We start from the raw sequence: 25566 nt of genomic DNA, 5'->3' as shown, positions 1-25566 counted from the left end.
TCCTGAGTTTCGTCAACTGATACTACAGTCTCCAAAAAAAGAACGAAAGTTTGCGGGATTATGGGTGTTTTATGCTGATCATCTCTTTCCTTTGAGGTATTACGAGGGATGCCAGGGCTTATCTCCTGAAGGCTCGAGCCTGCTCTGTGTATGGCTTTAGCATCTAGCTCGGGATGCATTTGGGTTTTGAATTGTGTTTAGCACTAAACAGCCCCCAAAAAAGCGTAGCGGTCATAAAATTCATCTAGATTGCACCAGAGATGGTGGCTGGAGGGGGAGGCCGTGGGAGCCCCAGAAATCAATTTCAGGGCATCCATGGTTGCATTAAAGAGATCACTGACTGCTGAGTAAATTCTCATCTTGCAGGAAAGTGATTGCAAATGCACATTGAGACCTTTAAGGCTGAGGACTGGGGAGCGTGAGGGTGTGTTTCTAAGGTGTGTTTCTCATATTCAAAATATTGCACTTCTAGTCCGGCCAGAGTTGGTCAATCATTGAGCGTCAACCTATCAAGAACGAGGTCATGGTACGATTACCGGGCAAGGGCACTTGCCTGGGTTGAGGTCGAACCCAAGTAGGGGGCGTGTGGGAGGCGGACGATCAGTGATTCTCTCTCATAATGGATGTTTCTCTCCATCTCGCTTTTCCTTCCTCTCTGAGTCAATAAAAACATTTTAAAAATATTAAGCATGTTTTGTATTCAGATTAAATGCACAATGTTTTAAAAGAGTTTATGATTTTTTTTTTGGTTTAATATACCAAGTGCGTAGTCATTTAAAGACTACCCAGGGCCCCAGCTGGTTTGGTTCAGTAGATAGAACGTCCGCCTTTTTTTTCAAATATATTTTTATTGATTTCAGAGAGGAAGGGAGAGGGAGAGAGTTAGAAACATCGTTCATAAGAGAATCATGGATCGGCTGCCTCCTGCAAGTCCCTAACTGGGGATCAAGCCCACATCCTGGGCATGTGACCTTGACCGAGACTTGAACCTGGGACCCTTCAGTTTGCAGGCCGACACTCTATCCACTCAGCCAAACCAACCAGGGCCAGTTTGATTTTTCAAAGATCGCAAATGACTTGCAGAAGAAGTAAGCATCTCAGTATTCATGTCACAGTAGTTGCATGAATTCATGTAAATCATTGGAATTACAACTCACCTCACCATTTTTTCCACATTGTTCCTGTAATGCAGACTCTGACTAATAATGAAGCTTGTAGGTAAACAACCAGTTTGAATAAGAATCCTAGGAAAAACTTTTATAAGGTATGAACTGTGAAGTTCCCAGTTCTGGGGGATTTGCTGACCTTCAACCTTAGAACCAGGAGGACAAAGTCTAGGATGACGCACACTGGACCATCACCTGACCACTTGTACGATCCTTATCAGATTCGACTGTGCCTGTCGGCACATGGAGAACTTCTCAAGCCCCGCCCCCTGACCTCGTTGCTCTGTTTGGCCTCTCCCTCCTTATAAAGGCTCAGCCTGTACTATGATGTGCAGATGAGTTTTGGGACGAGCTTCCCTCATCTTCTCAGGTTGCCGTCACCTGAATAAACCTTTTTCCTTCCTGACAACCACCTGTTTCCCGGGACTGGTTTCTGGGTGTGAGTCAGTGGTGTCTTTTTTTTCTGGACCCATTCCTGGTACATGAACTACTGGGAATATGGGTATCATGGTCATGTTCTTTCTTCTGCAGGTGACAGGGGGAAGCAGAGATGGGTCACAGAGGAAAGGAGTGAAGAACGGTGCTTTGCCTTCAGAGCAAGTAGAACAGGTATGAAAAAGACAGATGGCAGGAGGAGGAGGAAGTATTGAGGATGGAGTCTGATCTGAGGGAGGAATTTGGACTTTGTGGACTGAAGTGAGTTTAGCAGCAAAACCATATAGCTCTTGCCGAGAGCATGGGTGAGGTTTAGGGAAGGGACAATTCATTCTATAAGTGATGTTATGAGACCTCAAGAATCCTACTTGCTGTTTCACCTGTCACTTTCTTCCTGTGTTCCCGATCAGCTATTCCAGGTATCTGTCTGTCCCTGAATATTTTGGTGTTGCCTCTCTCACCGGCACTTGAAAAGCAAGACCGCTGTTAAGAAGCCCAGCTGGACACAGACGTTAGCGTTATTCCTCTGCCAGCTTTTAAAGGTAAAGCATATTATTTGCATATTATTTTCATGGGGTTGCTTGTTCTATGGTTTGTGAGTTCCCTCTGAAATGATCAGAAAGAACGTGGTGTTGACAGGGGAAAAAAAATGTTGAAACAACTACAAAGTTTTAATTAAGAAAAGAAGAACAGAGGTGAAAAGAAATGGAATTGAAAGAAAAGAAAAGGAAAGAAAAGAAAAGAAAAGAAAAGAAAAGAAAAGATCCCAGCTGGCATGACTCATTTGTTTAGCGTAAAACTAGGAACCAGGAAATGTCGATCAATTCCCAGTCATGGCACATGCCCGGTTTACAGTTTTGATCCCCAGTAGGGGGCATGCAGGAGGCAACCAATCCGTGATTCTCTGTCATCATTGATATTTCTTTCTCTCCCTCTCTCTTTCTCTCTGAAATCAGGAAAACTATATAAAAAAAGAAAGAATAGTCATGGCACAGTAAAGTAGAGCATTGAGTCAATCCTATATAATTAAAGGCTAATATGCAAATAGACAAAACGGCAGAACGACTGGACGCTATGACACACACTGAACACCGGTGGCAGATACTCATGGCAGGAGCTGTCCAACGATGGTCAGTGCACTCCCACAGGGGGAGCGCAGCTCAGCCAAAAGCCAGGCTCACAGCTGCCGAGCACAGGGGTTGGTGGGTGCCTCAATGGCAGCACTAAAGCGGGCCTAAGCCGTAAGTTGGACATCCCTCAAGGGGTCCCCGAGTGGGAGAGGCCACTTGGTTGGCTGAGGTACCCCACAGAGTGCACAGATTTTTGCACACTGAGCCTCTTGTAATATTATAACTGTGTGTGAAGTCAGATGGGTATGAGATTAATTGCATGATTTCTTAGTCCATTATATAATGTCTACTCCAGCCGTGGACAAACTGCAGCCCGCGGGCTGGATCCGGCCCGTTTGAAATGAATAAAACTAAAAAAAAAAACAATGACCATACCCTTTTATGTAATGATGTTTACTTTGAATTTATATTAGTTCACACAAACACTCCATCCATGCTTTTGTTCTGGCACTCCGGTCCAGTTTAAAAACCCATTGTGGCCCTCGAGTCAAAAAGTTTACCCACCCCTGGTCTAATCATTGGGGAGTACCCCTGAAATGAACCTAATGTTCTATGTCCACTATCATTGAAAAATATGGTTTTAAAATTTTATAGGACCATGTTACCTTCACAGAGTCATATTTTACATTAAGTACGTTTAATAAAGTTTGTTCTAGAAGAAAGATCTAAAGCTAAAAAAGAAAGAAAAGTTGAGATTTATAAATTTGCAGAAGAAACCAAACACAACCGTAAAAACCATAAAGATAAAAGGTGAGGTAAAATGCGGTTGGAGACCCCCTCTCCTGTTTTTCGATACCAGGACCGAAGTAGCGAGAGGCTCTGAGAAGCTGTGGCTGTTGCTCTGTGGACCACGGAGGGGTCATGGCCGAGCTCCCATTGATCTTGCAACTCACCTCCCACCCCATCTACCTGAGTATTCGTGGGCCCTCGGTTTATGAGGACGAGAACCAGTGCACATGGCTGCATCACGTCATAGACACAGAAGGTCACCTTCTAGTACAGTTGTGCCAGGTCGACTACCCCAGTGAGCATAACAGACTCCCCACCAGCCCTCTGACTTCGAGCACCATGCCTTCCTACTGGACGATCCACCTTCACAGCATGTACCTGGACTCCATGGACCGATTCTGGCGCATCGTGCTCCATGTGATGAAGGATGACAAGGAGGAAATGATCCTTGAGTTGATGGACGACTCTTAGGACATGTGATGGGGTCCCTGACTCTTGTCAACCTGTGCCCGAGTCTTGCTGGCTCGCTGGTGGGACGTGTATAGTTCTGTTAACCTTTTAAATAAGCTCTGTTATTCTATCTGCCACCCACTGAGTCTGGGAGCACATTGATCTCTCTCTCTCTCTCTCTCTCTCTCTCTCTCTCTCTCTCTCCCCCTCTCTCTTTCTTCTTGTTCTTGTTGTTCTCCTTGTTGTTGTTGTTGTTGTTCTTCTTCTTCTCCTCCTTCTCCTACTTCTCCTCGTCCTCCTCCTCCACCTCCTCGTTCTCCTCGTCCTCCTTCTTTCTCTCTCTCTCTGTCTCTTTGTATCTCTGTCTGTCTCCCTCTCTCTCAAATCAATAAAAGCATTTTGAGCCAAGCTGGTGTTTCTCAGTGGTTGAGGGACGACCTATGAACCCGGAGGTCACAGTCCGATTCCTCGTCAGGGCACAGACAAGAATTAAACAATGAGCCGTAGCTTGTTTGGCTCAGTGAAGAGTGGGTTGGACTGTGGAATCTGGAAGGTCCCAGGTTCGATTCTGGTCAAGGGCACATGCTCTGGTTGTGGGTGTGCAGGAGGCACCTGATGTATTGTTCTCTCTCATCGTTTATGTTTCTTTCTCCCTTCCTGTATGAAATAAATCTTATATAATAAAAGCCTAATATGCTAAGTGTCCAGTCAACTGGTCATCTATTCAACCAATCAAAGTATATTATGCAAATGATATACTAAGTTTGCTGAACTGCTCACTATGACAATCATTGAACACCAGGGATAAGACTTTCAGACTGGTACGTCAGCTTCCTCCTGGGGCCGGGCTGATTGGGACTGAGACGGGCTGGACACACCCTGGAGCTCTTCCATGAACCCTCCCCAGCTGGCTAACCTCCCGTGACCCGCACCAGACCTAATGGTGCACCAGTGGGGTCATTTGTCCTGGCCTGTGGCCTCTCATAATCTGGGACCCCGCGGTGGATGTCATAGAGCCGGATTCGGCCGATCCCCGCAGATCAGGCTGAGGCACCACACTGGTGCATGAATTCGTGCACCGGGCTTATAGTGAAAATATATTAAACAGAGAAAGACAAAGAAAAAGGCCTTAGGCTTGAAAATATTAGCCCAGACCCGGTAGGCAAAGTTCAAAGACATCACTGGAAATAATTTTCATTTCAATGACCAGCATTCTCATTGTTTGATCCCCTGAGGTTCGTCAACCCATACTACCCTCTCCAAAAACAGAACGAATGTTTTTGGGATTACTGGTGTTTTATGCTGATCATTTCTTTCCTTTGGGAAATTATGAGGGATGCCAGGTAACGACTCCTATAGGCTCGAGCCGGCTCTATGTATGGCTTTAAAATCTAGCTCTGGATGCATTTGGGTTTTTAGTTGTGGTTAGCACTAAACAGCCCCAAACAAAGCCCAGCGATCATAAAATTCATCTAGCACCACACCAGAGAGAGGCGGCTGGAGAGCGAACTGGAGGGAGGCCCAGAAGTCAATTTCAGGACATCCATGGTTGCATTAAAGAGATCAGGGACTGCTGATTAAATTCTCCTCTTGCAAGAAGGTGTTTGCAAATGCACATTGAGCTCTTTAAAGCTGAGGACTGGGTTACGTGAAGGACGTGTATACCAGTTGCTTTTCGCATATTCAAAATATTGCACTTCAAGCCCAGCTGGCGTGGCTCAGTGGTTGAGCATGGACCTATCAACCAGGACGTCATGGTTCGATTCCTGGTCAAGGGCACAAGCCCAGGTTGCGGGCTCAATCTGAGTAGGGGGCGTGCGGGAGGCATCTGATCCTTGTTTCTCTCTCATTATGGATGTTTCTCTCTTTCCATCCCTCTCCCTTCCACTCTTAGTCAATAAAATCATTTTTAAAAATATTCACAATTCTTATAATTCAGATTACATGCACATTGCTTTAAAATAGTTTATTATTCTTTTTTGGTTTAACATACTAGGGCGGTAGTCATTAAAAGATGACATAGGGCCAGAGCTGGTTGGGCTCAGTGGATAGAGCATCAGCCTGTAGACAGAAGCTCCCGGGTTCAATTCCAGTCAAGGGCACAGGCCGGGTTGTGGGCTCGATACCCAGGGGGGGATCGTGCAAGAGATAGCCAGTCCATGATTCTCACTCATCATCACTGATGTTTCTATCTCCCTCTCCCTTCCTCTCTAAAATAAATAATAAAAAAAATATATTTCTTTATAAAAGAGCCCACACATTGAGATCTGTCATATGTCTCAATGCAGACACTCAGTCTCGTGACCACTTTGGGCTCGATTCCTTCGAGAGCAGTATGAGGGTAACATTTGAATTATGTTTTTTTTCTCCCTTATTTTATTTTATTTTATTATTTTATTTTATTTTATTTTATTTTATTTTATTTTATTTTATTTTATTTTATTTTATTTTATTTTATTTTATTGTTTTAATTTTTCATCTAAATGCCAACAAGCAGATGTCTGACATTTCCTTAGAACCCCATTCATCTTTACTTCCTAATTGGGAAGAGTTTGCCTCAGTCTAGGTTACTGAGCTGGAAGTTGTTTATTATTTTATTTTATTTTTTCAGAGAAGAATGGAGAGGGAGAGAGTTAGAAACATCCATAATGAGAGAATCATGGAACAGCTGCCTCGTGCACATCACCCCCTGGGATCAAGCCCATAACCTGGGGATGTGACCTTGAACAGGAATCAAAACCGGGACACTTCAGTTAAAGTCTGACACTCTATACACTGAGCCAAACCGGCCAGAGACAATTTGATTTTTTCAAAGGGTGGAAGCGCCTTGAAGAAAACAAAGCAACTCAGAATTCATGTCACATTAATCACATGAATTCATGTAATTCATGGGAATTACAACTCACCTCACGATTCTTTCCACATTGTTCCTGTAAATGCAGACTCTGACTAATAATGAAGCTTGTAGATAAACAACATGTTGTATAAGAATCCTAGGAACTGTTTTTAGAAGATATAAACTCTGACCTTCCCAGTTCTGGGAGATTTGATGTCCTTCAACCTTAAAACAATGACAACAAAGGCTAGGATGACGCCCACTGGACCGTCACCTGACCACTTGCAAGATCCTTATCAGATTGGATTGTGCCTGTTGGCACGTAGAGAATTTCTCAAGCCCCGCCCCCTGACCTCTTTGCTCTGTTTGGCCTCTCCATCCTTATAAAAGCCTCTGCTTACACTGAGATGTGCAGATGAGTTTTGGGACGAGCTTCCCCCATCTTCTCAGGTTGCTGGCACCTGAATAAACCTCTCTTTCCTCACCACCACATTTCTCACAGGACTGGTTTCTGGGGTGTGAGTCAGGGGAACCTTGTTTTTTCTGGACACATTCCTGATACATGGACTCCTTGGAACAGGTGTATCATGGCCATTTTGTTTCTTCTGCAGGTGACAGGGCGAAGCAGAGTCTGCTCACAGAGGAAAAGAGGGAAGAACGGGGGTTTGCCTTCAGAGCAAGAAGAACAGGTAAGAATAAAATGGATGGGAGGAGTAGGAGGATGAACTGGAAGGATTGGGGATGGAGTCTGAACTGAGGGAGGAAGTTGGACTTTGTGGACTGAAGTGAGTTTACCAGCAAAACCATACAGCTCTTGCCAAGAGCATGGCTGAGGTTTGGGGAAGCGAGAGGTCATTCTATATGTGATGTAATGAGACATCAGGAATCCGACTTGCTGTTTCACCTGTCACTTGGTTCCTGTTTTCCCAATCAGCTATCCCAGGTGTCTGTCTGTCCATGAATATTTTGGTCTTGCCTCTCTCACCAGCACTTGAGAAGCAAGACCGGTGTTGATAATCCCACCTGGATGCAGACGTTAGCTTTGTTCCTCTGCCAGCTGTTAAATGTAAAGCATATTGTTTGCATATTGCTAGCATGGGTGCGTTGTTCTATGGTTTGTGAGTTCCCTCTGAGATGATCAGTAAGAAGGTGGTGGTGTCAGCACAAAAAGAAAAGTAGATCCAACAACAAAGTTTTAATTAAGAAAAGAAAAAAAGAAAAGAAAACTTAGAGCCTGGTCAGCATGGATTAGGTGTTTAGCTTCAACCGAGGAACCAGGAGATCTCAGTTTGATTCCCTTTCCAGGCACATGCCCGGGTTACAGACTTGATCCCCAGTAGGAGGTGTGCAGGAGGCAAACAATCCATGATTCTCTGTCATCATTGATCATTTTCCTCTTTCTCTCCCTCTCCCTTGCTCTCAGAAATCAGTAAAACTATATGAAAAAATGAAAGAATAGTCATGGCACAGTAAAGTAGATCATTGAATCAATGCAATCCTACATAATAAAAGGCTAATATGCAAATTGACCAAATGTCAGAACAGCTGGTTGCTTTGACACACACTGAGCATTGGGGGCAGATGCTATGTCAGGAGCTCTCCACTGGTGGTCAGTGCACTCCCACAGGGGGAGCACCACTCAGCCAAAGCAGGACTCACAGTTGCTGAGCACAGGGGTTGGTGGGAGCCTACACAGCAGCACTCAAGCGGGCCTAAGTTGTCAGTTGGACATCCTTCAAGGAGTTCCGGACTGAAAGACCAGACTCAGGGACCCCCACAAGTGCATGAATTTTGTACACTCAGTCTCTACTAATATTTTACTCTGTATGGTGTCAGATGCGCATGAGATTAATTGCATTGTTTCTTAGTCCATTATATAATGTGAAATAATTGGGGTGTAACTCTGAAATGAACCTAAGGTTGTATGTCAACTCATATAAAAAGCTTTTTAAATAATCTATTGGACCGTGTTACCTTCACGGAGTCAAATATTACTTCAAGTATATTTTGCACAGTTTGTTCTAGCAGAGAGATCTAAAGCTCAAAAGAAACAAGAGTTGAGATTTATAAGTTTGCAAAATAAGCCAAAGGGAACTACAAACACAACCACAAAAACCATAAAGATAAAAGCTGAGGTAAAATGCGTTTGGAGACCCCATCCCCTGTCTTTCAATACCAGGACCGAAGTAGTGAGAGGCTCTGAGAAGCTGTGCCAGTTGTTCCTTAGACCACGGAGGGGTCATGGCCGAGCTCCCGTCGAAGGTGCACCTCACCTCGCACCCCATCTTCCTGAGGATCCGTGGGCCCTCGGTGTACAAGGACGATAATCAGCGCATGTGGCTGCATCTCATCATGGAGACAGGAGGTGTCCGGCAAGTACGGTTGCGCCAGGAATACATCCCCAGTGGGCATATCGCACTCATGACCAGGCCGCAGACCTCGAGTACCATGCCTTCATGGTGGTCGCTTATGCCTGGCTGCCGGTACCTGGACTCCCTGGACCAGATCTGGCGCATCGTGCACCACATCAAGGAGTATCACATCGAGGAAATGATCCTTGAGCTGATGGACAACTCGTAGGACATGTGATGGGGTCACCGGCTCTTGTTAACCTGAGCCCCAGTCCTGCTGGCCTGGTGGTGGGACGTGTATAGTTCTGTTCACCTTTTAATAATCTCTGTTGTTCTATCTGCCAGCCCCTGGGTGCAAGGGCACATTGATGTTTCTCTCTCTCTCTCTCTCTCTCTCTCTCTCTCTCTCTCTCTCTCTCTTTCTTCTTCTTCTTCTTCTTCTTCTTCTTCTTCTTCTTCTTCTTCTTCTTTTTCTTCCTCTTCTTCTTCTTCTTCTTCATCTTCTTTTTCTTCTTGTCCTTCATCTTTTCCTTGCTCTATCTCTCTGTCTCTTTCTCTCTCACACTCTCTCTGTCTCTCTCCATCTCTCAAATCAATAAAAGCATTTTGAGCCAAGCTGGTGTTTCTCATTGGTTGAGGGACGACCTATGACCCGGAGATCAAGGTTCAATTCCCCGTAAGGGCAAGGACAAGAATTTACCAATGAGCCCTTGCTTGTTTGGCTCAGTGGGTAGAGGGTTGGGCTGTAGACCCTGGAAGGTCCCAGGTTCGATTCTGATCAAGGGCACATTCTCTGGTTGTGGGCTCAATCCCCAGACAGGGGCGTGGAGGAGGCACTGGAAGTATGATTCTCTCATCAGTGATGTTTCTCGCTCCCGTCGTGTATGAAATCAATCCTATATAATAAAAGCCTAATATGCTAAGTGCCCAGTCAACCGGTCATCTGTTCAACCAATCAAAGCATAATATGAAAATGATATACTAAGTTTTCTCAACTGGTCACTATGACATGCATTGACCACCAGGGACAAGACATTCAGACTGGTAGGTCAGATTGTTGCTCTAGTCTGGCTGATCGGGACTGAGTGAGACATGCTGGACAAACCCTGGTGCCCTCACAAGGTGCCTCCTCAGCTGACCAACCTATCGTGTCCCTTCCCAGACCAATGTGGCACCGGTGGGGTCCTTGGCCTGTCCTCTGCCCTCTCAGAATCTGGGACCCCTTGGGAGATGTCAAAGAGTCGGTTTTGGTCCAATCTCGCCGGCCCGGCTGAGGGACCACCCCGGTGCATGAATTCGTGCACTGGGCCTCTCATAAAAATATATTACACAGAGAAAGAAAAAGCAAAGGACCATAAGCCTGAAAATATTAGCCCAGCCTCGGTAAACAAGGCTCAAAGACATCACTGGAAATAGTTTTCATTTTAATGACCAGCGTTCTCATTGTTTGATCTCCTGAAATTCGTCAACCAATACTACCTTCACTAAAAAAAGAATGAATGTTTGGGGGATTGTGGGTATTTTATGCTGATCATCTCTTTCCTTTGAGGAATTACGAGGGATGCCAGGGCTCGTATCCTGAATACTGGAACCTGCTCTATGTGTGATTTTCACTTCTAGCTATGGATGCATTTGCGTTTTTAATTGTCTTTAGCACTAAACATCCACAAACAAAGCCCAGTGGACATTAAATTTATGTAGTATCGTACCCAAGAGAGGTGGCAGGATACGGGCCCAGGGTGAGTCCCAGAAATCAATTTCAGGTCATCCATGGTTGCATTAAAGAGATCACTGACTGCTGATTAAATTCTCCTCTTGCAGGAAAGTGTTGGCAAATGCACATTGAGACCTTCAAGGCTGAGGACTGGGGAGCGTGAGGGATGTGTTTCTAAGGTGTGTTTCTCATATTCAAAATATTGCATTTCTAGCCTGGCCGGCGTGGTTCAGTGGCGAGTGTTGACCTATCAACTAGGAGGTCACGGTTCGATTCTGGATCAAGGGCACATACCCGGGTTGCGGGCTTGATCCCCAGTAGGGAGCGTGTGGGAGGCGGCCGATCTGTGATTCTCTCTCATCATGGATGTTTCTCTCTCCCTTCCTGTATGAAATCAATCCTACATAATAAAAGCCTAATATGCTAAGATCCAGTCAACTGGTCATCTGTTCAACCAATCGAAGCATAATATCCAAATGATATACTAAGGTTGCTCAACTGCTCGCTATGACATACATTGACCCCCAGGGAGAAGACATTCAGACTGGTAAGTCAGATTGCTGCTGGGGTCTGGCTTATCAGGACTGAGTGAGACATGCTGGACATACCCTGGAGCCCTCCCATGGTCCCTTCCCAGCTGGCCAACCTCCTGTGTCCCTCCCCAAACCAAATGGGGCACCAGTGGGGTCCCTTTGCCTGGCCTGTGCCCTCTCATAATCTGGAACCCTCGGGGGATGTCAGAGTGCCAGTTTCGGTCGATCCCCGCAGGCCAGGCCCAGGCAGCACGCTGGTGCACGAATTCGTGCACCGGGCCTCAAGTAAAAATATATTGAACAGTGAAAGACAAACAAAAGGATCTTAAGCTTCAAAATATTAGCACAACCCCGGTAGACAAGGGTCGAAACATCACTGGAAATAGTTTTCATTTCAATGACCAGCGTTCTCATTGTTTGATCTCCTGAGGATCGTCAAAGGATACTACCCTCTCCAAAAAAATAAAGAATGTTCTGGGGTTTACGGATGTTTTATGCTGATCATCTCTTTCCTTTGAGGAATTACGAGGGATGCAAGGGCTCATCTCCTGAATGCACGAACCGGTTCTGTGGCTGGCTTTAGCATCTAGTTATGTGTGAATTTGGGTTCTTAATTTTATATGAGGTCAGATGGGTATGAGATTAATTACATGACTTCTTAGTCCATTATATAATGTCTAATCATTGGGGGGTACCCCTGAAATGAACCTAAGGTTCTATGTCAAATGTCATTTAAAAGATGGTATAAAAATTCCATAGGACCATATTACCTTCAAGGAGTCATATTTTACCTTAAGTACGTTTTGCACAGTTTGTTTTAGAAGATAGATCTAAAACTAAAAAGAAAGAAAAGTTGAGATTAATAAATTTGCAAAAAAAAACAAAAGCAAACACAAAAACGACCATAAAAACTATAAAGATAAAAGGCGAGGTAAAATGCCGTTGGAGAACCCATCTTCTGTTTTTCGATACCAGGACCAATGTAGCGAGAGGCTCTGAGAAGCTGTGGCTGTTGCTCCTTGGACCACGGTGGTGTCATGGCCGAGATCCCGACGAAGGTTCACCTCACCTCACACCCGATCTGCCTGAGGATCCATGGGGACTCGGTGTACCAGGATGAGAAGCAGCGCACGTGGCAGCATCTTGCCATGGAGACAGGAGGTGTCCAGCAAGTACGGTTGTGGCAGGAAGACATCCCCAGTGGGCATATCTCACTAACCACCTACGCGCTGGCCTCGAGCACCATGCCTTTTATGTGGAGGATCCACCCTGGCAACAAGTACCTGGACTGCATGTGCTGGTTCTGGCGCATTGTGCACCACATCAAGGAGGATGGCGTGGAGGAAATGATCCTTGAGCTGATGGAAGACTCAAAGTACACGTGATGGGGTCCCTGGCTCTTGTTAACCTGAGCCCCAGTCCTGCTGGCCTGGTGGTGGGACATGTATAGTTGTGTTCACCATTTTAATAAGCTCTGTTGTTCTCTCTGCCACCCCCTGGGTGCGAGGGCACATTCATGTCTCTCTCTCTCTCTCTCTCTCTCTCTCTCTCTCTCTCTCTCTCTCATTTCTTCTTCTTCTTCTTCTTCTTCTTCTTCTTCTTCTTCTTCTTCTTCTTCTTCTATTTCTCTCTTTCTCATCCTCCCTCTTCTCTCTCCCTCTCTCTCACATCAATAAAAGCATTTGGAGGCAAGCTGGTGTTTCTCAGTGGTTGAGGGAAGACTTATGAACCTTGAGGTGATGGTACGATTTCTGGTCAGTGCACAGACAAGAATTAACCAATGAGCCCTACCTTGCTTGGCTCAGTGAATAGAGGGTTGGACTTTGGACGCTGTTAGGTTCCAGGTTCGATTCAGCTCAAGGGCACATGCTCTGGTTGTGGGATCGATCCCCAGTAGGGGGCGTGCAGGAAGCACCCGATGTATGATTCTCTCTCATCATTGATGTTTCTCGCTCCCTTCCTGCATGAAATCAATCCTATATAATAAAAGCCTGATAAGCTAAGTGTCCAGTCAACTGGTCATCTGTTCAACCAATCAAAGCATAATATGCAAATGATATACTAAGGTTGCTCAATTGCTCGCTATGACATACATTGACCACAAGGGACAAGACATTCAGACTGGTAGGTCAGCTTGCTGCTGGGGTCTGGCTGATCGGGACTGAGTGAGACATGCTGGACACACCCTGGAGCCTTCCCGTCGTCTCTCCCCAGCTGGCCTACCTCCAGTGTCAATCCCCAGACCTAATGGGGCACCGGTTTGGAGCCTTGGCCTGGCCTGTGCCCCCTTGTAATCTGGGACACCTCGGGGGATATCAGAGAGACAGTTTCGGGTAATCCTCGCAGGCTAGGTCAAGGCACCACACTGGTGCACGAATTCCCCAAAACATTTGTTCTTTTTTTGGAGAGGGTAGTATCAGTGGACTATCCTCAGGAGAGCAAACAATGAGAACGCTGGTCATTGAAATGAAAACTATTTCTAGTGATGTCTTCTAGCCTTGTCGACCAGGGCGGGGCCAATGTGTTTAGGCTTAAGGTCCCAGGTTCGATTTAATATACTTTTAATTGAGATGTTTAATATATTTTTACTAGAGGCCCGGGTTTCAGGTTCATTTGCCAGTAGGGGGTGAGGGGGAGGCGGCCGTTCCCTGATTCCCTTTATTGCAACCATGGATGCCCTGAAATTGATTTCTGGGGCTCCCTTCGATCCCCGTCCAACTTCCTCTTGCTGGTTCGATGGTAGATGAATTTTATGATCACTGGGCTTTGTTTGGGGCTGTTTAGTGCTAAACACAATTAAAAACCTAAATGCACACAGAGGTAGACACTAAAGCCGTGATTCTCTCTCATCATGGATGTTTCTCTCCCTCTCGATTTCCCTTCCTTTCTGAGTCAATAAAATCATTTAAAAAAATATTGTAATTGTTGCATCAGATGGCATGCACATTGTTTTAAAATAGTTTATTTTTATTTTTTTTTTTTGGTTTAACATACCAGGTGTGTAGTCATTTAAAGACGACCTAGCGCCCGAGCTGGTTTTGCTCATTGGATAGAGCGTAGGCCTGCAGACTGGAGGGTCCTGGTTTCGATCCTAGTCACGGGCACATGCCTGGGTTGTGGGCTCTATCCCCAGTGGTGGGCATGCATGAGTGAGCAGGTCCATAATCTCTCTCATCATCACTGATGTTTTTATCTCTCTCTCCCTTCATCTCTAAAATCAATAAAAAAATAAATTTTTTTTTATAAAAGAGCCAACACCACAGGATCTTTCATGTGTTGCACTGCAGACTCACTGTCTCATGACCCTTTGGGCTCGATTCCTTCAACGGCAGTATGAGGGTGACATTTGTATAATGATTTTTTTCACCCCTTTTTTCTTTTCTTCTTATTTTGCTTCTCCTAAATGCCAACGGGCAGATGCAGGACATTTCCTTAGGACCCCATTCATCTTTCCTTCCTAATTGGGGAAGAGTTTGCCTCAATCCAGGTCATTGAGCTGGGAGTTGTTTTTTCTTTTTATTTTTTTTTAGAGAGGAATGGAGAGGGAGAGAGTTAGTAACATCCATGATGAGAGAATCATGGATCGGCTACCTCCTGCACGTCCCTCACTGGGGATCAATCCCACAACCTGGGCATGTGCCCTTGACCCAGAATCGAACCTTGGCACCTTCATTTCACAGGTCAACACTCTATCCACTGGGACAAACTGGTTAGGGCCATTTTGACCTTTTTAAAGGATGGAAACGCCTTGAAGCATCTCAGCATTCATGTCACAGTGGGAATTGCAACTCACTTACCATTCTTTCCCCATTGTTCCTGTAAATTCAGACTCTGATTAATAATGACGATTTTAGGTAAACAACCTGTTTGTATAAGAATCCTAGGAACAAATTTTACAAGGTATGAACTCTGACCTTCCCAGTTCTGGCAGATTTGATGACCTTCAACCTTAGAACCAGGAGGACAAAGTCAAGGATGACGCAAACTGGACCGTCACCTGACCACTTGCAAGATCCTTATCAGGTTGCAATGTGCCTATGGGCACGTAGAGAACATCTCAAGCCCCGCTCCCTGACCTCTTTCCTCTGTGTGGCCTCTCCCTCCTTATAAAACCCTTTGACTGCACTAAGATGTGCAGATGGTTTTTGGGACAAGCTTCACCCATCTTCTCAGGTTGCTGGCACCTGAATATACCTCTTTCCTTCCTCACCACCACCTGTCTCCGGGGTTGGTTTCTGAGGTGTGAGTCAGGGGATCTTTCTTTTCCGGACACATTCCTGATACATGGACTCCCTGGAACAGGTGTATCATGGCCATTTTCTTTCTTCTGCAGGCGACTGGGGGAAGCAGAGATCGGACACAGAGGAAAGGAGCGAAGAACGGTGCTTTGACTTCACCGCAAGAAGAACAGGTACGGAAAAGGTAGATGGGAAGAGGAAGAGGTGGAAGGATTGGGGATGGAGTCTGATCTGAGGGAGGAATTTGGACTTTGTGGACTGAAGTGAGTTTAGCAGCAAAACCATAGAGCTCTTGCCAAGAGCATGGTTGAGGTTTACGGAAGGGAGAGATCATTCTATATGTTATGTTATGGGACCTCAGGAATCCTACTTCCTGTTTCACCTGTCACTTTGCTTCCTGTTTGCCCTATCATCTATCCCAGGTACCTGTCTGTCCCTGAATATTTTGGTCTTGCCTCTCTCACCAGCACTTGAGAAGCAAGACGGCTGTTAAGAAGTCCACCAGGATGCAGACATTCCCTTTCTTCCTCTGCTAGCTGTTAAAGATAAAGCATATTATTTGCATGGGGTCGGTTGTTCTATGGTGTGTGAGTTCCATTGAGATGATCAGAAAAAGGTGGTGGTAGTGTAATGACAAAAATTTGAACCAACTACAAAGTTTTTATTAAGAAAAAAGAAAAAAAAAAGCCTGAATGGCATGGCTCAGTTTTTTAGCTTAAACCCAGGAACCAGGAGATGTAGTTTCGATCCCCAGTCATGGCACAACCTGGGTTCCAGTCTTGATCCCCAGTAGGGGGCATGCAGGAGGCAACTAATCCGTGATTCTCTGTCATCATTGATCTTTCTTTCTCTCCCTCTCCCTTTCTCTCTGAAATCAGGGAAACTATATAAAAAAAGAAAGAATAGTCATGGAACAGTAAAGTAGAGCATTGAGTCAATCCTATATAATAAAAGGCTAATATGAAAATCGATAAAACGGCAGAATGACTGGACACTATGACACGCACTGACCACCGGGGGCAGATACTCATGACAGGTGCTGTCCACTGGTGGTCAGTGCGTTCCCACAGGTGGAGCGCCGCTCAGCGTAAAGCCAGGCTCACAGCTGCTGAGCACAGGGGTTTGTGGTAGCATCCACGGCAGCATTAAAGCCAGACTAAGTCGTCAGTTGGACATCCCTCAAGGGGTCCTGGACTCTGAGAGGCTGCAGGGCTGACTGAGGGACCCCCCCAAGTGCATGAATTTTGTGCACTGAGCCACTAGTAATACTATAATAACTGTGTATGGTGTCAGATGGGTATGTGATTAATTGCATGATTTCTTAGCCCATTATATAATGTCTAATCATTGGGGTTTACCACTGAAATGAACCTAATGTGCTATGTCAACTGTCATTTAAAAAATATTTTTAAAATTCCATAGGATCATGTTACCTTCATAGAGTCATATTTTACATTAAGTACGTTTAGTACAATTTGTTGAAGAAGAGAGATCTAAAGCTAAGAAAAGAAAGAAATGTTGAGATTTATAAATTTGAACCAAAGGCAACCACAAACACACCGTTAAAAACCATAAAGATAAAAGTTGATGTAAAATGCGTTTGGAGACCCCATGCCCTGTCTTTCGATTCCAGGTGCGAAGTAGGGAGAGGCTCTGAGAGGCTGTGGCTGTTGCTCCTTGGACCACGGAAGGGCCATGCCCAGGCTCCCGTCGACGGTGCATCTCACCTCACACCCCATCTACCTGGATATCCGTGCGCCCTCGGTGTATGAGGATGACAAGCATCGCACATGGCTGCATCTCGTCATGGAGACAGGAGGTGTCCAGCAAGTACTGTTGCACAAAGAAGAGATCCCCGGTGGGTATATGCCACACACCACCAGCCCGCTGACCTCGAGCACCATGCCTTTGATGTGGACGATCCAACCTGGCAACCAGTACCTGGACTCCATGGGCCGGTTCTGGCGCATTGTGCGCCACGTCAAGGAGACTGGTTTGGAGAAAATGGTCCTTGAGCTGAAGGAAGACTCGTAGGACACGTGATGGGGTCTATGGCACTTGTCAACATGAGCCCCAGTCCTGCTGGCTTGCTGGTGGGATGTGTATAGTTCAGTAAACCTTTTTACTAAGCTCTGTTGTTCTTTCTGCCACCACCTGAGTGCGAGGGTATATTGATCTCTCTCTCTCTCTCTCTCTCTCTCTCTCTCTCTCTCTCTCTCTCTCCCTCTCTCTCTTTCTTCTTGTTCTTATTATTCTTGTTGTTCTTGTTCTAGTTGTTCTTTCTCTTCTTCTTTCTTCTTCTTCTTCTTCTTCTTCTTCTTCTTCTTCTTCTTCTCCTCCTTCTCTCTCTCTCTCTCTCTCTCTCTCTCTCTCTCTCTCTCTCTCTCTCTCTGTCTCTCTCTCTCTCAAATCAGTAAAATCATTTTGAGCCAAGCAGGTGTTTCTCAGTGGTTGAGGGACAACCTATGAACCCGGAGGTCACGGTTCGATTCCTGGTCAGGGCACACACAAGAATTAACCAATGAGCCCTAACTTGTTTGGCTCAGGAGATAGAGGGTTGGACTGTGGACTCTGAAATGTCCCAGGTTTGATTCTGGTCCAGGGCACATGCTCTGGTTGTGGGCACGATTCCAGTAGGGCACCTGATGTATGATTCTCTCTCATCATTGATGTTTCTCGCTCCCTTCCTGTATGAAATTAATCCTATATAATAAAAGCCCAATATGCTAAGTGTCCAGTCTACCGGTCATCTCTTCAACCAATCAAAGCATAACATGCAAATGATATACTGAAGTTGCTCAACTGCTGGCTATGACATGCATTGACCCCCAGGGAGCAGACATTCAGACTGGTAGGTCACCTTGCTGCTGGGGTCTGCCTGATCAGGACTGAGTGAGAAGGGCTGGACACACCCTGGAGCCCTCCTACGGTCCTGACCCAGCAGGACAACCTCCCACATCCCACCCGGGCCCCAATCGTGCACCGTTGGGATCCCGTGGCCTGGCTTGTGCCCTCTCATAATCTGGGACCCCTCTGGCGATGTCAGAGAGCCAGTTTCGGCCGATCCCCACAGGCCAGGCAGAAGCACCACACTGGTGCATGAATTCTTTCATCGTGACTCTAGTAAAAATATATTAAACAGAGAAAGACAAAGAAAAAGACATTAAGCCTGAAAATATTCACCCATCCCCGGTAGACAAGGCTCGAAGACCTCACTGGAAATAGTTTTCTTTTCAATGGCCAGCGTTCTCATTGTTTGATCTCCTGAGGTTCGTCAACCGAAACTACCGTCTCCAAAAAAAGAATGAATATTTGGGGGATTAGGGGTGTTTTATGCTGATCATCTCTTTCCTTTGAGGAATTATGATCGATGCCAGGGCTCGTCTCCTGAAGGCTCGATCTGGCTCTCTGTATGGCTTTAGCATCTAGCTCTGGATGCATATGGGTTTTTAGTTGTGTTTAGCACTAAATAGCCGCAAACAAAGCCAAGCAATCATAAAATTCATCCAGCATCGCACCAGAGTGAGGCGGCTGGAGTAGGAGCTGGAGGCTGCCCCAGAAATTAATTTCAGGGTATCCATGGTTGCATTAAAGATATCACAGACTGCTGATTAAATTCTCCTCTTGCAGGAAAGTATGCAAAAATGTAAATTGAGACCTGTAAGGATGAGGACTGGGGATCGTGAGGGGTGTGTTTCTAAGGTGTGTTTCTCATATTCAAAATACTACACTTCCTGCCCGGCCACCATTGTTCAATTGTTGAGCTTTGACCTATCAAGACATTAAGCCTGAAAATATTCACCCATGGTCATGGTGTGATTCCTGGTCAAGGGCACATGCCCTCGTTGCTTGGTCATTCGCCTGTAGATGGCGTGCGGGAGGTGGCCGACCCCTGATTCTTTCTCAACATGGATGTTTCTCTCCCTGTCGCTTTTCCTTCCGCTCTGAGTCAATAAAAACATTTAAAAAATATTAAGCAACTGTTGCATTCAGAGTAAATGCACATTGTTTTAAAATAGTTTATTATTTTTTTAGTTCAACATACCAGGTGGGTAGTCATTTAAAGACTACATAGAAAAAAAAAAAAAAAAAAAAGACTACATAGCTCCCGAGCTAGTTTGGCTCAGTGGATAGAGCGTCGGTCTTTTTTTTTCAAATATATTTTTAGTGATTTCAGAGAGGAAGGGAGAGAGGGAGAGGTAGAAACATCCATGATGAGAAAATCATGGATCGGCTGCCTCCTGCAAGTCCCTCACTGGGGATCAAGCCCCACAACCTGGGCATGTTCCCTTGACCAGGAATGAAACCCGGGACCCTTCAGTTCGAAGGCCGACACTCTATCCATTGAGCAAAACCTGCCAGGGCCAATTTGACTTTTTCAAAGGGTGGATATGCCTTGAAGAAGAACAAAGCAACTCAGCATTCATATCATATTAATTACATGAATTTATGTAATTCATGGGAATTACAACTCACCTCAACATTCTTTCCACATTGTTCCTGTAAATGCAGACTCTGACTAATAATGAAGCTTGTAGATAAACAACATGTTTGTATAAGAATCCTAGGAACTAATTTTAGAGGATATAAACTCTGACCTTCCCAGTTCTGGGAGATTTGATGTCCTTCAACCTTAAAAAAGGGACGACAAAGGCTAGGATGACACACACTGGACCGTCACCTGACCACTTGCAAGATTCTTATCAGATTGGATTGTGCCTGTGGGCACATAGAGAACTTCTCAAGCCCCACCCCCTGACCTCCTTCCTATGTTAGGCCTCTCCGTCCTTATAAAAGCCTCTGCCTGCACTGAGATGTGCAGATGGGATTTGGGACGTGCTTTCCCCATCTTCACAAGTTGCTGGTACCTGAATAAACCTCTTTCCTTCCTAACCACGACCTGTCTCACGAGGTGGCTTCTGGGGAATGAGTCAGGGGAACCTTGTTTTTCTGGACACATTCCTGGTGCATGGACTCCCTGGAACAGGTGTATCATGGAGATGTTCTTTCACCTGCAGTGACAGGGGGAAGCAGTGACCGGTCAAAGAGGGAAGGAGTGAAGAACAGTGCTTTGCCTTCACAGCAAGAAGATCAGGTAAGAAAACGATGGATGTGAGTAAGAGAAGGAGGAAGAGGAAGGATTGGGGATGGAGTCTGATCTGAGGGAGGAATTTTGACTTTGTTTACTGAAGTGAGTTTAGCAGCAAGACCATACAGCTCTTGCCAAGAGCATGGCTGAGGTTTGGGGAAGGGAGAGATCATTCTATAAGTGATGTTATGAGACCTCAGGAATCCTACGTGCTCTTTAACCTTTCACTTTGCTTCCTGTTTTCTCAATCACCTATCCCAGGTGTCTGTCTGTCCCTGAATATTTTGGTCGTGCTTCTCTCAACAGCACTTCCTGAAGGAAGATGGCTGTTAAGAAGCCCACCTAGACGCTGATGTTAGCTTTGTTCCTCTTCCAGCTGTTAAAGGTAAAGGACATTATTTGCATGGCGTGTGTTGTTCTATGGTTTGTGAGTTCCCTCTGAGATGATCAGAAAGAAGGTGGTGGTGTCAGGCAAAAAAGAAAAGTTGAACAAACTACAAAGTTTTTATTAAGAAAAAAAGAAAACAAAGAAAAAAAAGCCCGCCTGGAATGGCTCAGTTGTTTTGCTTAAACCTAGGAAACAGGTGATGTCTATTTGATTCACAGTTATGGCACATGCCGGGGTTACATTCTTGATCCCCAGAGGGTGCATGCAGGAGGCAACCAATCCGTGATTCTCTCTCATCATTGATCATTCTTTCTCTCCCTCTCCCTTTCTCTCTGAAATCAGGAAAACTATATAAATAAAGAAAGAATAGTCAGGGCACAGTAAAGGAGACCATTGAGTCATTCATATATAATAAAAGGCTAATATGCAAATCAATACAACGGAAGAACGATTGGACCCTATGACACGCACTGACCACCAGGGGCAGATACTCATGACAGGAGCTGTCCACCGGTGGTCATTGCGTTTACACAGGGGGAGCGCCGCTCAGCCAAAAGCCAGGCTCACTGCTGCTGAGCACAGGGGTTGGTGGGAGCATCCATGGCAGCATTAAAGCGGTCCTAAGCTGTCAGTTGGACATCCCTCAAGGGGTCCCGGACTGTGAGAGGCTGCAGGGCTGACTGAAGGACCCCCAAAGGGCATGAATTTTGTGCGCTGAGTATCTAGTAATATTATAATAACTGTGTATGGTGTCAGATGAGTATGAGATTAATTGCATGATATATTAGTCTATTATATAATGTCTAATCATTGGGGTGTACCCCTGAAATGAACCTAATGTTCTATGTCAACTGTCATTTAAAAAATGTTTTTAAAATTCCATAGGACCATGTTCCCTTCACAGAGTCATATTTTACATTAAGTACGTTCAGTACAGTTTGTTCGAGATGACAGATCTAAAACTGAAAAGATAGAAAAGTTGAGATTTATAAATTTGCAAAAGAAACCAAAGGCAACCACAAACACAACCGTAAAAACCATAAAGATAAAAGCCGAGGTAAAATGCGTTTGGAGACTCCATCCCCTGTCTTTCGATGCCAGGACCGAAGTAGCGAGAGGCTCTGAGAAGCTGTGGCTGTTGCTCCATGGACCACGGAGGGGTCATGGCCCAGCTCCCGTCGAAGGTGCACCTCACCTCCCACCCCTTGTGCCTGAGGATCCGTGGGCCCTTGGTTTATGAGGACGAGTACCACCGTACGTGGGTGCATCTCGTCATAAACACAATAGGTGTCCTGCGAGTACGGTTGCGTCAGGAATACATCCCCAGTGAGGATATCGGAATCAGCACCATCGCGCTGACCTCGAGCAGCATGCCTTGGATGTGGAGGCTCCACCCTGTAGGCCAGTACGTGGACCCCATGTGCCGGTTCTGGCGGATCGTGCATCACGTCAAGGAGAATGGCGTGGAGGAAATGATCCTTGAGCTGATGAAAGACTCGTAGGACAATGATGGGGTCCCTGGATTTGTCAACCTGAGCCCCAGTTCTGCTGGCCTGCCTGTGGGACGTGTATAGTTCTGGTCACATTCTTAATAAGCTCTTTTGTTCTATATGCCACCCCCTGGGTGCGAGAGCACGTCTCTCTCTCTCTCTCTCTCTCTCTCTCTCTCTCTCTCTCTCTCTCTCTCTCTTTCTCCTTTCTTCTTGTTCTTCTTCTTCTTCTTCTTCTTCTTCTTCTTCTTCTTCTTCTCCTTTCTCTCTCTCTTTCTGTCTCTTTGTCCAGCTGTTTCTCTCCCTCTCTCTCAAATCAATAAAAGCATCTTGTGTCAAGCTGGTGTTTCTCAGTGGTGGAGGGATGACTTCTGAACCCGGATGTCACGGTTCAATTCCTGGTCAATGCACAGACAAGATTTAACCAATGAGCCCTAGCTTGTTTGGCTCAGTGGATAGAGGGTTGGACTGTGCACTCTGTAAGGTCCCAGGTTCGATTTTGGTCAAGGGCACATGCTCTGGTTTTGGGCTCCATTCCCAGTAGAGGGCGTGCAGGAGGCACCCTATTTATGATTCTCTCTCATCATTGATGTTTCTTGCTCCCTTCCTATATGATATTAATCCTATATAATAAAAGCCTAATATGCAAAGTGTCCAGTCGATCGGTCATCTGTTCAACCAATCAAAGCATAATATGCAAATGATATACAAAGTTTTCTCAACTGCTCACTATGACATGCATTGACCACCAGGGACAGGACATTCAGACTGGTAGGTCAGATTGCTGCTGGGGTGTGGCTAACTGGCACTGAGTGAGACTGGGTGGACACACCCTGTAGCCCTCCTACGGTCCTGACCCAGCTGGCCAACCTCCCACATCCAACCCCGGCCCTGATCCTGTACCACTTGGATCCCTTGGCCTGGCCTGTGTCCTCTCATAATCTGGGACCTCTCGGAGGATGTCAGAGAGCCAGTTTCGGCCGATCCCTGCAGGCCAGGCCTAGGGACCACACTGGCGCATGAATTGGTGCACCGGGCCTCTAGTTAAAATATATTAAACAGATAAAGACAAAGAAAAAAACCTTAAGCCTGATAATATTACCCCACACCCAGTAGACAAGGCTCAAAGACATCACTGGAAATAGTTTTCATTTCATTGACCAGGGTTCTCATTGTTTGATCTCCTGAGGTTCGTCAACCGATACTACCGTCTCCAAAAAAAGAACGAATGATTGGGGGATTACAGGTGTTTTATGCTGATCATCTCCTTCCTTTGAGGAATTAGGAGGGATGCCAGGGCCCATCTTCTGAAACCTCGAACCGGCTCTGTGTATGGCTTTAGCATCTAGCTCTGGATGCCTATGGGTTTTTAGTTGTGTTTAGCACTAAACAGCCCCAAACAAAGCCCACCGATCATAAAATTCATCTAGCATCGCACCAGAGATGGGTGCTGGAGGGGGAGCCAGGGGAAGCCCCAGAAATTAATTTCAGGGCATCCATGGTTGCATTAAAGAGATCACTGACTGCTAGTAAATTCTCCTCTTGCAGGATAGTGTTTGCAAATGCACATTGAGACCTTTAAGGCTGAGGACTAGGGAGCGTGAGGGATGTGTTTCTAAGGTGTGTTTCTCATAGTCAAAATATTGCACTTCTGGCCTGGCCGTCGTGGGTCAGTGGTTGAGCACCGACCTATCAACCAGGAGGTCATGGTTCGATTCCCAGTCAAGGGCACATGCCCAGGTTGCAGGCTTGATCGCCAGTAGGGGGCGTGCGGGAGTCTGCCGTTCCGTGATTCTCTCTCATCATGGATGTTTCTCTCCCTCTCTCTTTCCCTTCCTCTCTGAGTCAATAAATTCATTTAAAAAAATATTTAGCAAGTGTTGCCTTCCCATTAAATAAACATTGTTTTCAAATAGTTTATTATATTTTTTGGTTTAACATATCAGGTGTGTAGTCATTTAAAGACGACCTTGCACCCGAGCTTGTTTGGCTCAGTGGATAGAGCTTCGGCCTTTTTTTTTTTTTTTTCAAATATATTTTCATAGATTTCAGAGAGGAAGTGAGAGGGGGAGAGTTAGAAACATCCATGATGAGAGAATCATGGATCGGCTGCCTCCTGCAAATCCCTCACTGGGGATCAAGCCCACAACCTGGGCATGTGCCCTTGACCGGGAATCAAACCCGGGACCTTCATTTTGAAGGCTGACACTCTATCCACTGAGCCAAACCGGCGAGGACCTATTAGACTTTTTAAAGGGAGGAAACACCTTGAAGAAGAACAAAGCATCTCAGCATTAATGTCACAGTAATTACATGAATTCATGTAATTCATGGGAATTACAACTCACCTCCCCATTCTTTCCACATTGTTCCTGTAAATACAGACTCTGACTAATAATGAAGCTTGTAGATAAACAGCATGTTTGTATAAGAATCCTAGGAGCTAATTTTACAAGATATGAACACTGACCTTCCCAGTTCTTGGAGATTTGATGACCTTCAACATTAGAGCCGGGAGGACAAATGCTAGGATGACGCAGACTGGACCGTCACACTCAAATACTCAGCCACACCAGCTGGGCATCATATTTTTTTTACTTGTTTTTTTATTATTGTCATTACTACTGATGTCCCCAGTGTCCCTCTTATCCCACCTCCACCATGTCCTCCCCTCCTCATTTCCTGTGGCCATCTCCGCAGTTTTGACTGTGTCTATGGGTTACACATATATGTTCTCTGGCTTTTGAGCAGTGTCCCAAAGTATTAAAAACCCATGCACTTAGATGGCATTTGATATTTATGAATATCCCCTAAAACATCTATTATGTGGAAGTATATGTAGGAAGTCATATATAATGTCCAACTACCGCTTTGGGCTTTGTAAAAATAGCAAATACTTTTTTAAAAAGCAGACTGACATGATGGAGTGTAGAAGAGAAGAAAATCCAACCTAGCCCATCCTTTAATTACTAGAGGCCCGGTGCATGAAACTCATGCGTGGGAAGAGGGGTGTCCCT

The 25566-nt window shown here is 45.5% G+C and overlaps 5 protein-coding genes across 5 annotated transcripts; all 5 read left to right on the top strand.

Annotated features, from left to right (window-relative positions):
* Positions 1 to 3592: 3592 nt before the first annotated feature.
* LOC308512258 (T-cell leukemia/lymphoma protein 1A-like) lies at positions 3593 to 3931 on the top strand (the record flags this gene model as incomplete). Its single annotated transcript, XM_081082055.1, has 1 exon — positions 3593 to 3931. One exon carries the CDS (start codon positions 3593 to 3595, stop codon positions 3929 to 3931), a length of 339 nt encoding a protein of 112 aa, XP_080938181.1.
* A 3402-nt stretch (positions 3932 to 7333) lies between these two features.
* On the top strand, positions 7334 to 9326 carry LOC308512257 (protein p13 MTCP-1-like; the record flags this gene model as incomplete). Its single annotated transcript, XM_081082054.1, has 2 exons — positions 7334 to 7435; positions 9009 to 9326. The coding sequence occupies 2 exons, from the start codon at positions 7334 to 7336 to the stop codon at positions 9324 to 9326; spliced, it is 420 nt and encodes a 139-aa protein (XP_080938180.1).
* A 3055-nt stretch (positions 9327 to 12381) lies between these two features.
* LOC308512256 (T-cell leukemia/lymphoma protein 1A-like) lies at positions 12382 to 12729 on the top strand (the record flags this gene model as incomplete). Its single annotated transcript, XM_081082053.1, has 1 exon — positions 12382 to 12729. The coding sequence occupies one exon, from the start codon at positions 12382 to 12384 to the stop codon at positions 12727 to 12729; it is 348 nt and encodes a 115-aa protein (XP_080938179.1).
* A 4548-nt stretch (positions 12730 to 17277) lies between these two features.
* LOC308512255 (T-cell leukemia/lymphoma protein 1A-like) lies at positions 17278 to 17616 on the top strand (the record flags this gene model as incomplete). Its single annotated transcript, XM_081082052.1, has 1 exon — positions 17278 to 17616. The coding sequence occupies one exon, from the start codon at positions 17278 to 17280 to the stop codon at positions 17614 to 17616; it is 339 nt and encodes a 112-aa protein (XP_080938178.1).
* A 4588-nt stretch (positions 17617 to 22204) lies between these two features.
* LOC308512254 (protein p13 MTCP-1-like) lies at positions 22205 to 22561 on the top strand (the record flags this gene model as incomplete). Its single annotated transcript, XM_081082051.1, has 1 exon — positions 22205 to 22561. One exon carries the CDS (start codon positions 22205 to 22207, stop codon positions 22559 to 22561), a length of 357 nt encoding a protein of 118 aa, XP_080938177.1.
* Between the last annotated feature and the right edge of the window lie 3005 nt (positions 22562 to 25566).

Source organism: Myotis nattereri, assembly GCF_964212035.1.
Source record: "Myotis nattereri genome assembly, chromosome: Y".
NCBI lineage: Eukaryota > Metazoa > Chordata > Mammalia > Chiroptera > Vespertilionidae > Myotis > Myotis nattereri.
The sequence above is the reverse complement of the archived record's forward strand: the minus strand, read 5'-3'. Positions and strand labels throughout refer to the sequence as shown.